Raw genomic sequence first — 15,144 nt, 5'->3', positions numbered from 1 at the left:
AAACCTCTTCCTCTGGTCTCTGATAAAATGCCACTGAAAGACAGGTACTGAACACATACGGTTTTGTCTCCACTTCTGGTAAATGATATCAAGAGAAGAGCAAGGAAGAGACTGGGGACAAGTGGGATCCTACAGAAGGAATTCAGCCTCAGAGCAAGTCCCCTACGTTTAGATACTCAGAGAAGATTTAGTCAGTAGACAGAGTGACTGCAGAGCAAGAGGTGTGATAAACTGAATGAAGAGCAGCTCCTTGATGGAAAATGAGGCCTGGAGTCCCCAGGACTCACACTTGGCAGTTTGAAAACACGTTTCTCTTTACAGAAACACTAAGAAATATGGACATGGGAGGCAAAAGGAGACTCATCAAATTGTAAGGCCTATACGCTGGTCTAGGCTCAGAAAAGGTGGGATAGTCCACAGATCTACTGACTGCCTTCCCAATAACTGCAGAAGAGATGGAAATGGTGTGCAGGAAGGTACAGAGGAAAAACAGTTGCATGGGACAAGATGGGAATGCTATGGCCTCAGCTGTAACAAATGACCTGAATGGCAATATTTCACCAGCACCAGGTGTAGATCATCCACATGCATGTGGTGAAAGAAGGCTGAAAAATGGGACAGTCCTTAGCCTGCTTCAGCCAATGAGGCATTGCAAAGTTCCCTTCATTAAGACCATTAACTGAATCTGACACAATTAGCGGCTTGTTAGGGCAACCCCTCCATATTCAGCAATTCACACAGAGGAATGTAACTACACCAGCCTGACTTCTCTGTGCTTCCAGAGTATAAGACAAACTCTGAATTCCAGCTAGACTTAGGCTGAAATCCTTCTGTAAATGTCTGCTGTATTGTTTGCACCACTACAAAACTGCTGAACTCCAGTGTTATTTAGGGGAAGACTTGGATACAGAAATGCAGTAACTCAATATAATAAAATAGAACACATTCAGACAGCTCATCTTTTCTCTGAGTTCACATAACAATTTAACCCCAATTTTTCTATTTCATATGCAGACTTCTATCACACACACTCTATATCTTGGCCTATCTGAAATTCTGCTAATGCTTATAATGATTTTCTCAGTTGATGGTTGCTTTTCCTGCTTATCTTTCCTTCATATAAATACGATTTATTTCTGTGCAGGCAAAATCTATGATAAGAAATTTCTGGAGCTATTTAATGATATTCACTGTTGTAGACATTATCGAAATGAGCGGATTTGATATGAAGACCTTAGTGACCCTTCTGGGAATCTTCTCTCTCTCTTCATTTCTTCTGATGTGTTTTTTTCCACCTGTTGTTGCAGATATTCCAAGCAATGAATTGAAAAGAATATCTCATCACAAATGCCTCCAGATCCTTGGGATGTATTTTTGATGGTCGACTGCGCAAATGTTTTATTTTTCAATCCGTTTAACATGAGCTTGTTTGCCCTGCTTCCTGGCATTGGAGGAACACGTTGAATTCTGAATGCTGAAATAAAAATTGCTGCTATTGTTTAGAACTAGCGAAAATGTATCATTTATTTAAATGCAAGTTTTGTAAATCATTGAATTTCATGGAAGCTGAATCATTAGTCAAAATGCAGACTGCACTAGAGGTCATATTTAATTTATTTTCAAGGCCTTCATTCGTGCTTTTTGGTCCACAATGTCATAAGTTATTCAGTACATGAAGGTGTCTACTTATGTCTCACAATAATTAAGCTGATTAAGTTGTATTATCACTAACAAGAAACATTCATTCCGCTCGAGTGAATGCGGCAAACAGAGTCAGTGACATTTCCACCACTTAGATTGAAAACACATTATAGGCAAACTGGGAGGCAAGAGCCTCACTTAGCCCAAGCCCATTTCCTCATCTGATCTCTGTGGAGGAGTTAGCAAGTGATGTTTTCAGAGCAATAAAAAAAAGAAAAAGAACAAAGGAGCAGAGAAAAACAAAACATGACAATCACAGAGACAATTTTTCAGTGCGGCAGAGGTCAAGGTATGAGGACATAAATGAAAGAGTATTTATTTCTACAAAACTTCTACTGAGATCAAGAAGAAAGCAGGCGGAGAGAATCTAGCCAAGAACAGGAGGCTGTTCTGTAGGATGAGTCCAGGGAGATGTTTAAAATACTAAGGCAATTTGAAAAGAAATCAGGATGGATCTGGTCTGAGTCATAACTAAATTAAGGCATGTTCATCCCACTATAATCTTCAGGTGAAAGGAAGAGAAGGTGAAGGCCTAGCATCACTGGAGACTGTAGTTAATCACTGAGTGCTGCAGACCTCGGGCTAGATCCAGAGCCCTCCAAGGTCAATGTACAGACTCTCACTGATCCCCAGGGCTTTTAGATCTGGCCTGTTGATACCAGTCCCTCCGTGGAGCTGTGACCACAAGTGTTCAGTCAGACCAATAGCTCTACCCAACCCAGCATATCTGCATGCTGAAGGGGGGCTATGTCTCCACTAAGGTTTCCTGGGGGCCTGGCTTTCCTGATTGCTACTAGACCCCATGCAGGGCTAAGCTCCTCTGGGTGCCTTCTCTCTGTCCTCTTTTCCCTCTACCTTTGGATTCATTTTACCTCTCTGGTATAGGATTCCAAGTCACTAAAGAGATGTAAGTAATGTTTCCATCCAAAAAGCCTGTTCAGGAATAGCAGGAGCATGAAAACAGTCCCTATTTGTGCTGGTGCCCAGAAGCACTATATGCCTGCCTAACATGGCCTGCAGCATTTTGCACCACATGGCAGCCTTCCCACTGTTGTAGAAGCAAATCTCAGGCTGTTTGGCAGGTCCCTGAAAGCTGGATTTGCCTCTGGATCTCTACAAGAGCTGGAAGGCTGTATGAGTAGGGCATAAAGAGAGGTGTCTGTTGAGTGCATCTCCAAAGTGGTTCTCATGCCCTGTGCATTACCAGACTAGAGAAATCAGCTAATGCTCATGAACTGTGCAGGAGTGTAAGCACAGAAAGAGTTGTAAAAATAACTGGCTCTAGGGCTGACTTTGCATTTTTAATCATATTCTGCCCCTCTGGGAGATCTTCAAAGTAGGAAGATCTATTAGACCAATGTGTCTGACCAGGCATGCCCTTTGAAGAAGGGACAGTACTATGGTTATAGTTAGGTTTAAGCAAGTGCTATCTTCCCTAAAGCAAGTCCCCTTTTGTCATCCTTTTTATTGATATGCCAGTACAGAAGAGAGATTGGAACTGAGTTCTTGTCAGTGCAGTCGGATTTCCTCTAACAAAACAAAAGGAGATCCTCAGGACCTGCAGGGAGTTGTGGTTGGGGTGGGCTGTTTGCTGACCCGCAAACACCTACTGGAAGTGGTCTGACCTTCACTGTGGTGATTAATCACAGTGACCTGGTGATTAACAAGAAGCACAACTACATGTGTGTGTGTGTGTCTGTCTCACCTCCCGGGCTGAGGATGGCCAGGAGTGATGGAAAGGAGAGGGCAGCAGTTTACTCAAGGCTGCTTTAGCCTTAACAATAGGGGAGAAAAATGCTGATAAAATGCACTAGACAGTGAGACACACTACTGGGGAGGTGGCAACAGCTGGCTGCTTGGTTGCTTAACTCCATGAATTACCAAAGATAGTGATGCAAACTGTCCATTTCAAATGCCTGTGTTTTAGGTGCTTATTTCTGAGGCTGCCCTTTGGGGAGGAACACCTAGGAAGCCGATAGAAAGCAACAGCTCCATGGATAAGAAGCACTGTTTTTCCCTCCAGTCCTGGATACCAGGTAACTAGGTTATGTGAGTTAAATCACAGCTAAAGGCCAGGCCCTGCTGCAGAGGGGATGGGGCTAAGTCCCTCCAGGCTCACTGGAGAGGGGCTGCAGTGCCATCCCCTAATGCCTGCCCAGCACCACCTGAAAACAGGGAAGATATTACCAGAGCTAATCTGGGAGAGGGGGATGTCCACTGCCCCCACAGGGAGCTGAGTCCATTTGATGCTTTTATTGCTTCTTAAGGCTGTTAGTAAGTTTATTGCATCATTTTGCATAATTCTCTTGTTCTTCTGAAGCAGTGAAACAGGCTAAAGCTGTATAGGGGTCTGAGGCTGCAGCTGTTTGGGCTTTTTTTTTTACCCTTAACACTCTTCAGAGGCCATTGAGCAATCGATTTCCCAGAATAATATCCTTCATTCTACTGCCAAATCAGGACAGGGAGTCTTTCATCTGCTCAGACATGAGCAGGGATTGAAGTCACCAGAAGCAGCCAGGTCCCTTTCATGTCCAAAACAGTGTCCCCCTGGGGTCCCCGACCCCCATGGACCCCTTCAAGTGCCCCCCCCCACACCTCCTAGGAAACAGCACGTTACATGCTTTTAGACAAGGACTTGCTGGATTAATCTCAAAAGCTGCATTGCAGCCTCCCCAAGCTGGTTGCTGGGGGGGGGGGGGAGGGGGGGTAAGGGAACAACAGCCACAGTGTGGCCATCTCAGGACTTCATCTGAAGATGGACCCCTTGCTGCATCCCAGATGAGAAGTGTCCATCCCCCCACGCCTCCCCCAGATACAGACTTACCTACTCCCAAACAGTTAGACCCTATTACTGGCACACATCTGGGTTATATCCTTCTGTCTTCCTGCTTATCTCAAGGCAAGCTGGTGGGTAGCACCAGGCACTCTAGCAAGCAACTAGAGGAAATCTTAAATGGGCCAGAAAAACAATGCAAAAAAAAAAAGAAAAAAAAAGAAATCATAAGGCGTTACTGTTAGATCCAGCTCCTATCCCCAGCAGTCCAAGGCTCATTATGCCCATGCTTTGGCACAAATCTCTGCAGAGTCTCTGTTCAAGCTGGAGCAAGAACAAGGAGATGTGTGATGTCTCCAGCACACAGACCCTTCTGACCACATGCCCAGAATGTCCTTGAATTCAGGGAGGGGGGAAAAGAGACCTTGAGCCCCCAGCGCCCTGGTAAAATTAGCTCTCCTGGGCTGCTCCAGTAATTGAGGAGGCCAGAGGGACATGCATGACTGCTGGAGCTGATGGCCATGCTCCACAGCTTAGCAGCAACTTCTGCTGTCAGATGTAGCTGGTGGCTCAGAGACAGAGAGGTGCCAGGATGAGCTATTAAAATACATTTTTATTGGTACAAATCAGACATTGTGAAACAAACTTGGTTGAGAAAGAGCCATCATGCTCTGCACAGATGGGTCAGAAATGAGCTACCCAATGACATGCCAGCAATTGGCAATGCTGGCAGACAGACTGGGTGGACAGACACACCATGAGGTTCCTGCCATTTCCTCCTCTCCCTCCATCTGCCCTTGACCTGGACAGGGGCAGAACTGATGGACAAGATGCCTGAGAATAAACTTAGTGGGCTTACAATATGTCTCACCCCTTTCGGTAGGGTTCTTCAGCTACCTCTGCTCCCCAAGGTGGGGGTGAGAGGAGCAGGGGAAGATACTCTTTTGAGGATGAAGTTCTGCCATTTAGGGCCCCTAACAGCATGGCAAAAGCTCTTAAAGGGAAGCAGGGCCCAGAGGAAGATGTCTGCCCTATGCATGTAGGGAAATGTGTGGAGACCCCAGGGCAGCAGTTCCCCCCAGGGGCTCAGGGATCAGAGAAAGCAGAGATCCTGGTGAGGGTGGGAGGAGCGGGGAAGGGGAATGTCACCCATTTTGGGGTGCTTCTGATGTCTGGAAACTTTCAGATGATGTCACCTTGGGGTAAAGAGTAACCCAGGAGGGCCTTTTGCCATGCATCTCTAAGCTGCTTAAACTAAAAGTTCTGCTGGCAGTCAAGTCTGTTTGTGCTCTATCCCATACTGCTCAGAGAGCAGAGACTGGAGGTGACCTGGACCCTGGTTGTGTCCTGCACTCCAGATCTCCAGCCCTACAAGAGTTGGGTCACAGTCAGAAGGGAAGCACCCACGATGGCTGGGCTTTGCACGCACTTCCTGGAGAAACCAGGCACCAGTGGCTGCTCCCAGCATGCAGTGCATCCCGCTGGGTCTCAGGGTCAGAGCAAGGTACATGTGTAGGGCCAGGCTGGACTGGATCAGGCTTAGTCTGTTTCCTTTGTGTGGAGAGCCCCTTCCCACGCCTTCTGGGGCAGAAATACATGCGTGCAGCTCAGTACGTTCACACAGCTGGACAAGACAAAGAGGTGATAATGTTTACAGAGAAGGACTGTCCCTAAAGGGACATGGCGATGGGTAAACTCAAGGCAGATTTGCTTAACAGGTCAATGGACCCCCAACACTGCACACTGCCAACACAGCCCTGCAGAATGAGATGGGAGAGCCCTCCCTCCCCAACCCTGTCCCCAGTTTCTTGCTCCTGAAACCTTTCTGTGCACCCTGGTGAACCACAGTCTTGGCAGCCCTGTGGGATCCTGAGTGGTTCATACATGGATTTATATGCTCTGGACGGACTTTGCAGCTGAAAGAATGTAAGCAACCCCCAGGACCTTGGACAGAGCCATCCGGACCCAACCCCTGACACTATTTCAGGTCATTGTTGATAACCACATTGTCATGCATGTCACAGTAGGTTGTCATCTTTTTCCTCTTGCCAAAGGTAGAAAAGCTGTTCTTGTCCTCCTGGCCCAGGAAGAGATGCCCATCTTTGCTGGAAAGCAGAGTAGGGGTGCCAGGTATGTAGACATTGTGTTGATAATCCTGGGCTGGTATGTGCCCTGGGAACAGGGGGCCATACCGGGGTGTCCAGTTGCTGTTGGTGCCTGCTGAGGCTTTCTGAAATTCTGGAGGAAAGATGGGTGTGAAACCACCTGAGGGGAGGTCACATGCCATTGCTCAATGGGGTGGTCAGATCCATGTCCCTGGGTGCAAGCCCATGGTCACTTTCCACCATCCTTCCCTTCTGGAGTCCAGACATCCCTTTTACCCCACACTACCCTACCACTGCCAAGAGCAAGGCTGTGTCCCCCTTCACATCTCCAGCAGGTGACAGGAAGCTCTGGTCTCCCCATCCCCAGTGCCCCAATACTAACCAGAGATGGGGGTCATCAGCGTGCACAGCCTCTCATGCTCCTTCTGGAGGGCTCTGCGGATTTCCCCCATGTTTTCCAGGCTCTGGGAGCTAAAGAGAAAAGACTGATTCAAAGCTGAGTCAGAGATCGCCACCTGCTCCCTCCATTCCCATACTGTCAGATCAAATACCTCTTCAGAGCAGGTCGCTGCATGCTTGGAGGCAGCCAGTCTGTGTTCGGCTGTTTGATCTGGAAAACACAGGGAAGGGGAAGGCCAGTTACCAGGGTCCTCTGTTGATCAGTCCAGTCTTGCCAGCACCCCTGGTAACCAGGGTGGGAAGCCCACACTCACACTTTTCCCATTCCTTTTGTGGAGAGGCAAGTAGTACATACCCATTTTACAGATAGAGAAACTGAGGAAGAGTTGAACCAGCCCATTCCATTCTGGGCCTTTCCTACCCTCTCAGACATTTAGGTGGCCCGAGGCTCAGACTCTGTCTATGGGGTTTAATTGTCAAGTTCTGTCCTTTTGAATGAGGGGTGCTTTTCTTAATCTTGTTAATTTTAGAAGGCCTCTTTTTCAGATATGATGGCAGCTTAGCCAGGGTCTCAAGCCACCAAAAGGTGAGAGGCGCAGAAACTGCCTGGGAGAAGAGAGAGTGGAATAAAAATTTGGGGGTTGTAAGTAACTGGGGGGAATATTAGGCAAGTGCATCGAGAAGCACAAGGCGATGGGCTGGGACAGTCTGTCGGCCGGGAGTCGGGCTCTTCTCGGAAGGGCTGTTTTGTTAAAAGTCAAACATTTGTAAGTGGATTAGACGCCTCATCCCTCTCCATCCCTGTAATCGTGTTTCCGAAAGAGTCTTTCATCGGAGAAATTAGACGTTCCTCATTTCAATACTTAACAAGTGCTGACATCAAAATCCCTCCGCGGCTCCCCCGTTCCCTCCCCGGCGGCTCGGCCCGGCGCCGCACAGCGGCCGTCGCGGGGAAGCGCCGGTTCCAGCGCGGGGACCGGGGGTGAGAGGAGCGGGGGGGCCAGGACCGGGGACCCGAGCGGCGCCGCGGGGGCCAAGCGGGGCTGCAGGGGCCAGGGCCGGTCCCGGATGCCGCAGCGGGACGCGGTGCCCCCGCCCCGCTCCCGCGCCCGGTGACCCCCGCGGTGGCTGCGCAGCGCTGTACACCCCCCCCACCCCCCACCCCCCGCGGAGGCCGCCGGTCCGGGGCAGCGCGGCGGCGGGGCGTCCCGCCGTAAATTGCCTACCGAGACAAAGGCGAAGCCGCTGCCGCCACCAGGCCCGCCCCCCGCCCCCCCCCCGGGGCACAGGAGCGTCTCCGTTGCCTCTAATGTGCGCGAAGGGAGACGGGGGGGGGGGGGGGGTCCACTCGTCTCAGCCGGGCTTGCCGTTCCGCCGGTAATTAGACCCTCAGGGGGACTCGGCGGAGAATTTCCCGCTGTCTGACGACTGCTAATTCCCGCACTGATCAAAGGCCCGGGTTATTTTCTTGGAAAAGTTGTGCCTGGTTTCTCCCACGGCAAAGGCTGAGGGAGATGGTCTTCCGGGGAGAGGGACGGGGGATCTGGCGGAGCCCCAGTAGGTGCTGCCCAGCCCTGTGCCCCAATGTTACCTGCTTGGAGACCTGGAGCTGCTGGCTGGGTCGGGCCCGCTTCCCTGGAGCCGGGAGGTTCCCAGGATCCTTCTCGTTGTTCCGGGGTGGGCTGCAGGGCTTGAGGAACATGAAGTCGCTTTGGGCGGACTCTGGGCTGAGGCAAACCTTGTAGCAGTAGCCTGGGGGGCCACCACCAGGCACATCCAGGCAGGCGGTGGGCGCTGTACCCGTGGGGAGCTGTGCGGTGAGGTTCGACGTCTTGAGGCCGTCGGAGGAGGTGCCAGGCCTGGGGCAGCAGCGGCAGTGGGGTGGCGAGCAGCCACGGCCTCGCCAGGAGTGCCGCTCCCCACGGCATCGGATGGCCGTGAGGATGAGGATGGCAAGGAGGAAGGTGAGGGAGACTGAGCCCAGGGAGATGAGGAGGTAGAGGGTGAGTGGGGAGGAGGAGGAGGCCTCAGGGGGGAGGCTGAACTCGCTGAAGTCGGAGAGGGTCTGGGGCATGTTCTCTACCACTGAGAGCAGGATGGACACAGTGGCTGAGAGGGCTGGCTGTCCACCGTCTCGCACCTGCACCACCAATCTCTGCCGGATTGCATCCTGCTCCAGAAAGGAGCGGAGGGTGCGCAGCTCACCTGTGTCTGGTGCCACGCTGAAAAGGGTGAAGTCAGTGGCCTGGAGGAGCTGGTAGGAGAGGCGGGAGTTCAGCCCCACATCTGCATCCACCGCTGACACTGTACCCACCAGGTAGCCAGGCCCAGCTGATCTCGGCACCAGCTCAGTGGCCACCGAGCCATTGCGTGGCATGGGTGAGATGATGACAGGTGCGTTGTCGTTTTGATCCAGCACAAAGACGTGAACAGTGACGTTGGCACTGAGTGGGGGGAAACCTGCATCCTGTGCTTGCACCTGGATCTGAAAGCTGCGGATCTGCTCATAATCAAGGGAGCGCAGGGCATACATGTGCCCGCTGTCTGAGTTGATAGACACATAGGTGCTCACAGGCATGCCATGGATGTGCCCGTCAGCAATGGAGTAGGACAGGTAGGCATTCTGCTGGCAGTCAGGGTCCGATGCACTGACAGAGCAGATGGAGGCTCCCGGCGCATTGTTCTCCATCACGTAGACGCTGTAAGAGGGCTGGAGGAAGCGTGGTGCATTGTCATTCACGTCCGACACAGGGACAGTGAGGGTGCTGCGAGTCAGCAAGGCAGGTGAGCCCATGTCCCGTGCTGTGATGCTCACATTGTACTCGGGCACAGCCTCTCGGTCCAGTGCCTCTGTGGTGACCAGAGTGTAGTAGTTGCGGAAGGAGGAGCGGAGCTCAAAGGGCACATCAGGGCTGACCTCGCAGCTCACACGCCCATTCTCCCCAGAGTCACGGTCAAGGACACTGATGACAGCAATGACAGTGCCTGGTGGGGCATCCTCCAGCACGGGTGTGGACACAGAGGTGAGGGTCACCTCTGGTGCATTGTCATTCACATCGAGGAGGTGCACGAGGACCCGGCAGTGCACAGCAACAGCCGAGGGCCCACGATCCTTGGCTTGCACATAGAGCTCATGGAGGCTGGCACGCTCATAGTCCAAAGGGCCCTTCAGCAACACTTGACCACTGCGGGGCTCCACACGGAAGAGATCACGGACACGCGGTGGTGCATGCCCACTGAATGAGTACTCAATCTCCCCATTGGAACCCTCATCCAAGTCAGTGGCATTGAGCTGGATGACCAGGGTGCCAGCAGGGGCATCCTCAGGCAGACTCACTCCGTATGAAGGCTGGTCAAAGGCAGGCACATTGTCGTTGGCATCCAGCACCGTGACAAGGATGTGGGCTGTGCCTGAGCGCTCAGGGACACCACCATCGAGGGCAGTGAGCAGCAACCGGTGTGTGCGCTGCTGCTCACGATCCAGGGCACGCTCCAGCACCAGCTCTGCAAACTTGCTGGCGTCACTGCGCGTCTGCACCTCGAGGGAGAAGAAACCATTGGGACTGAGCTGGTAGGTGCGCACAGAGTTGGTGCCCACGTCAGGGTCCTGGGCGCTCTCGAGTGGGAAGCGGGCACCAGGTACAGCAGATTCGGCCACCTCCAGCACATACTCCTGCCAGGGGAAGGTGGGTGCATGGTCGTTGATGTCCTGCACCTCCACCTCGACGCGGTAAAGCTCTAGCGGGCTCTCGATGAGCAGCTGTAGGTGGAGCAGGCAGGTCCCCCCCGCCTCGCACACCTCCTCCCGATCGATCCGCTCATTCACGAAGAGGATCCCGTTCTCGAGGTTCACCTCCAGGTGCTGCCGGGCACCGGCCCGTGACACGATGCGGAACCTCCGCGCTGACAGTGTGGACACGTCCAGCCCCAGATCCTCCCCGAGGTTGGCCACGAAAGCGCCGTGCTCCAGCTCCTCCGGCATTGCGTAGCGCAGCTGCCCGGCGGCGAGGCGCGGGGCCGGGCTCCCGGTCAGGAGGAGGAGGAGGAGGGAGGGGAGGAAGAACGGCCCCTGCCCGGCGCCTGCCCCGGCCCCCATGGTCCCGCAGCTCTGCCGGAGCGGCGGCGGCGGCGGTGGGAAGACCCGCTCGGCTGCGGCGGGAGGAGCCCCGCTCCACTGGCGCCGCCGCGTCCTCCCTCGCGTTTTGTCGCCACTTGCACTTCCAAGTAGTTTCGGGCTCTCGGGGGCGGCGGGGGAGGGCCCCGCCCGGCGCTTCAGCACCGCATTGGTGGGCCGAGCCGCGGCCACCGGCGGCCGCTTAACCCCTTCCCTGCGGGCCCTAGGGCTACCGGGGCTGCAGTCCGCCCGGTTTGCCCCCCAAGAACCGGCCCACCGGAGCCAGACGAACTTGGAGGGGGGGAGGATTAGCCGCAGGGAGGAGGCGACGTCCCGTTAAAGGCGATGGGAGCCGCGGCGGGACCGGCCAGTGGCCCCGCACCCGGGGCACCGGTATTACCCCGCAGATGCTGCGCTCGTCCCCGCGGTAGATTAAGAGGAGCCCGGAACGCGGCGGCTGCCAAATCCCCCGGCTGTGTCCCCCGCCGTGCCGGCCCTAACCTTTACCAGATGGTTAAGCCCCTCCAGACTTGATTACATTTCCCTGCACACCGTTTCCCTTGTAATGCGGAGTTTTTAATTACCGGAGCAGGGGGATTACAGCCCCGGATAAAGCTGAGCCCATCAGCGTGGAGGCATAGAGAGACCCCCCCCCCTTTTCCTGCTTGCCTCCATCCCCGACACCCTGCCTGCCCAGAGCCCCTCGCCCCTAATGCCGCGGCTACACCGGCCGCCCCCACCGGGCATCCGAGCCCCAGCCTCCCCTGCCCCCCGGAGACCCGGGGGCCAGGCCCTGCAGCCCCCCGGGGCAGGTCCCCCCGCGGGAGGCGCGGGCACAAACTTTCCGCCGGGGGCGAAAGAGGAGGGGGAAGCGGCTGCGGACCGAGCCTCGGTTCCCCTCCGGCCCCCGGAGGGCGAGCGATGGAGCCGGTGGCAACCCCTCCACCCCTCCCCGGTACCAGTCACGGTCCCTTCGCCGAACGATCCGTTCCTGCTGCAGCCGCGGTCTCCAGCCGCTGAGGCGCCCGGGCAGCTCCGCGCTTCGCCTCCCGCCGGCGGAAGGACCGCTGCCGGCGGCGCCGTCCCCGGGCGCTCGTTAGCGGGACGGTGCGGACGCGCCGAGCCCCGGGGCCGCCTGCCCGTGGCTGATTAGGGCCCGGATAATCTCCTAACGATCTAGTTAAGGGATCGGCAGGGCTCCGAGCGGCTTTAGCTGTGCAGTGATATTTTACCGCTTTTGTCTCTGCCTCCCGGTCCCCCGTGGGCTCCCGGAGAAAGGAACTGCCTGCTCCAACCACTCCCCCCCGCCCCCGAAAGACCCGCGTGGGAAGCAGAGCGGGGGCGATCGAGGGACCGGAGGGAGCGCGGGGCTGCGGAAAGGGGTAGAACGTCTGGAAGGGGCAACTGGCTGTGGAAAGGGAATTTGTCCCCGGGGAACCCAACCAGCCCCACGTGGGACGCGTCACGCGTGGGGCTGCCGGTTAGGGAGAGGCGTGAGAACGAGTGGCGTGAGAGCAGAGTGACACCGCAGGGTGAACAGTGGGCAAGAGTGGCGAGCCTGGGTCACGCGTGGGATCGGACTCAGGGTTCCGGTGAGAGCAGTGGGCTGGGGATGATGCCCGGTGAGTGAAGCCCGAACAGTGTCGGAAGCTCTGATCCCCGCCATCCTGCTCCCTGAAGCATCTTCCAAACCAGGGCCGCCTCTCCCGTCCCCCCCACAGAAGCGATCTATTTCCCCCCTGATCTGACCCCACTATCTCCGATCTGTCCTTCCAATCCCTGAGCTATGTTCCCCTCCCCGATCGGCACCTCCGCCCACCTCTGTCCGGTGCCTGGACCTCTCGGAGCCTCTGGTGGGACGGTTGGGACACAGCTGCCCTGGTAGCCCTCTGAGCACTGCCCAGGCAAGAGGGGTATTGGGGGGACGGGGGCTTTAGGGGGGGGATCTCGTTTCCTCCGCTCCAGTCCTCTCCCATCTCTGACCTAGCACATGCCTGGAAATTCTCGGAGCTCCCCTCGCCCCTTTGTCTGATTCAGATTAAAATATTTATTTCCCCCCCCACCTTCCCCAGTGCAATCTGCTCCCGGAGGGATCCCTGCCCACCCACGGCCCCCTTGCCTGCTCCGCGGAGTCACAGCGCCTGCTACCTCCTGCTTGGTCCTGCCGGCCCTCTCCCGGCCCTGCTGCTGGTGCCTCCCCCCCCCCCCCCCTCCACACACACACACACATATCTCTCAGCTGCTCCCCAGGCTTATTGCTGCTTCTTTGGGTAGGAGGAATCTGTCCAACTCCCCTCGCCACCTTGCTTTCCTCCCATGGGGGCCCTGTAGCCCAGTCCTGTTCTTCTTCATGCCCCCAAACCTCGGGGATCCTTCCTGGCCCCCTCCCCCCTCCCAGTTCCCATCTGTGCCCTAGCCCTGTCAGGCACCAAGCCACCCCCCCCCCCCCACACACACACACACACACACGTGTTTTATCAGCCACTGGAACTCCCTCTGCCTGTCCAACCCTTCCAGGTCGCCCTCTCCCCCATGTCCAGGACTTCAGAGGACCTAGGTGAAAAGTGGTGGGTTTGGGGGGAAGGGGGCCCAGGCTTGTCCCAAAAATCCCTTTGCTGCAGAGGAAAGACATGGGAGGGAAAAATACACAAGCTGGGGGTGGCCAGGGGGTGCTGCAGGGGGATGGGGGCTCCAAGAAAGAGCCTTTTGTTGGGGAGTGCACAGCAGAGGAGGGCAGATAGCAGGACAGGGAAGATGGCATGGGGACAGTTCAGCACCTCCTGCTAACACCCCAGTTTGCATCCTATAGATTTTAAGCTCTCTCTTGTGACTGGGTCACCCAGGGGATCATTCAGCTGTCATTCCTGTTCTCCTGGGGTGAAAAAATCAGGGTGCAACTAGAAGCCTGTTTTCAGAAGAAGCTGGAGGCTAGAAGAAGAAGGGGGGAGGGTGTCCGTTGCTCTGAGATGTCTTGGCACAGGTGGGAGGCTGGGTGCTGCAGGTCAGCACCGACATGCCTTGGCAGGCCAGCAGGAAAGATCAGGGTGGGATGTAGCAAGAGATGCTGCGGGTTAGGACTGACTTGCCTTGGAATAGCCACACAGAAAGTGTGTGTGTGGGGGGGGGGTTTGTCATCCAGCTGCCTGCTGGCACCAAGCCTTGCTCAGCCACCACTGTCACTCCACTTTCCTACCCACTGCATTCTGGGTCAAAAGAAGGATCTGAAAGAAAAAGGTGCCCCTATCAGAGCACATACTCCTTCCCCAAGCTCTCCCAAGGGGCCCATGTGGCCAGCCATGCATGTGAGTCGGCCACCCCCTTCCTCCTGGCCATGAGAACAGTTATAGTTTGAGGGACACCAGTGGGGCGTTCCCATTTGAAGGTCAGAATGGGCCCGGCTGTTTGTTGGCCCTGCAGCTAGCGAGTCCTTCCTGGGTTGCCTGTGCAGGGTCAGGAGCAGGGGACTTGGTTCTGCGAAGCCAAGAGGCTCTGTGCAGCGGATGCCTTGATCATCACTCCTTTCTGAGAGGCTTTGGCTCTCTGCATTCACTTGAGAAGATAAAAGAAGCACCTTGAAGAGGATGGTGACTGTCCTAGGGTGTTTACCAGTGCTAGTGGGGCAGTCTGCCATGCCTTGGCTGCTGGGATGCAAAACATTAAACACTCATCAAACCATGCTAACATCATATTGGTGTCTCCAGTACAAGAAAGACATAGGCAAACTGGAGTGAGTCCAGCAGAGGCCACCAAGATGATTGGGCTCTGGAGCAAATGAGATGTGAGGAGAGGCTGAGAGAGATGGGTCAACCTATAGAAGAGAAGATGAAGGGGCATCTAACTGACTTCTTGGACTCTGTGAAGGAAAGATGGAGCCAGTGTCCTCTCAGAGGTGCTTAAGTACAGGATGAGAAGTGATGGGCACAAGTTGGAACAAAGAAAATTTGTATTAGATATTGGCAAAAAATCTTCACCATGAGAGTGATTATACCCTGGAACAGGGACCAGAGAGGGGTGGGAATTGCCATCCTTGGAGATATTTAAACCTCACCTGG

The 15,144-nt window shown here is 55.0% G+C and overlaps 1 protein-coding gene across 6 annotated transcripts; it reads right to left on the bottom strand.

Annotated features, from left to right (window-relative positions):
- Nucleotides 1-5,067: 5,067 nt before the first annotated feature.
- LOC112986311 (protocadherin-10-like) lies at nt 5,068-12,409 on the bottom strand. 6 transcript variants are annotated; one of them, XM_026105520.2, is made up of 4 exons: nt 8,570-12,409; nt 7,131-7,189; nt 6,962-7,064; nt 5,068-6,098 (listed from the first exon to the last, which is right to left on the bottom strand). In XM_026105520.2, exons 1-3 carry the CDS (start codon nt 11,072-11,074, stop codon nt 6,977-6,979), a joined length of 2,652 nt encoding a protein of 883 aa, XP_025961305.2. In that variant the 5' UTR covers nt 11,075-12,409; the 3' UTR covers nt 5,068-6,098; nt 6,962-6,976. The 6 variants fall into 6 exon arrangements, with proteins under 6 accessions (XP_025961305.2, XP_025961303.2, XP_064376818.1 ...); XM_026105518.2 differs by having other exon boundaries at nt 6,962-7,050; nt 8,570-12,408; XM_064520748.1 differs by having other exon boundaries at nt 5,068-6,739; nt 6,962-7,050; nt 8,570-12,407.
- Between the last annotated feature and the right edge of the window lie 2,735 nt (nt 12,410-15,144).

Source organism: Dromaius novaehollandiae, chromosome 15 (assembly GCF_036370855.1).
Source record: "Dromaius novaehollandiae isolate bDroNov1 chromosome 15, bDroNov1.hap1, whole genome shotgun sequence".
Taxonomy (NCBI): Eukaryota; Metazoa; Chordata; class Aves; order Casuariiformes; family Dromaiidae; genus Dromaius; species Dromaius novaehollandiae.
Note: the sequence above shows the minus strand (reverse complement) of the source record. Positions and strands in the feature narration are given on the sequence as shown.

Coding starts and splice junctions, on each gene's coding strand:
- LOC112986311 (XM_064520748.1), bottom strand. CDS start 11,074: ATGGGGGCCGGGGCAGGCGCCGGGCAGGGGCCGTTCTTCCTCCCCTCC. Junction 7,190..8,569: donor AGCTCCAGGTCTCCAAGCAG/GTAACATTGGGG, acceptor TGTGTTTTCCAG/ATCAAACAGCCGAACACAGA. Junction 7,051..7,130: donor CAGCGACCTGCTCTGAAGAG/GTATTTGATCTG, acceptor TTTTCTCTTTAG/CTCCCAGAGCCTGGAAAACA.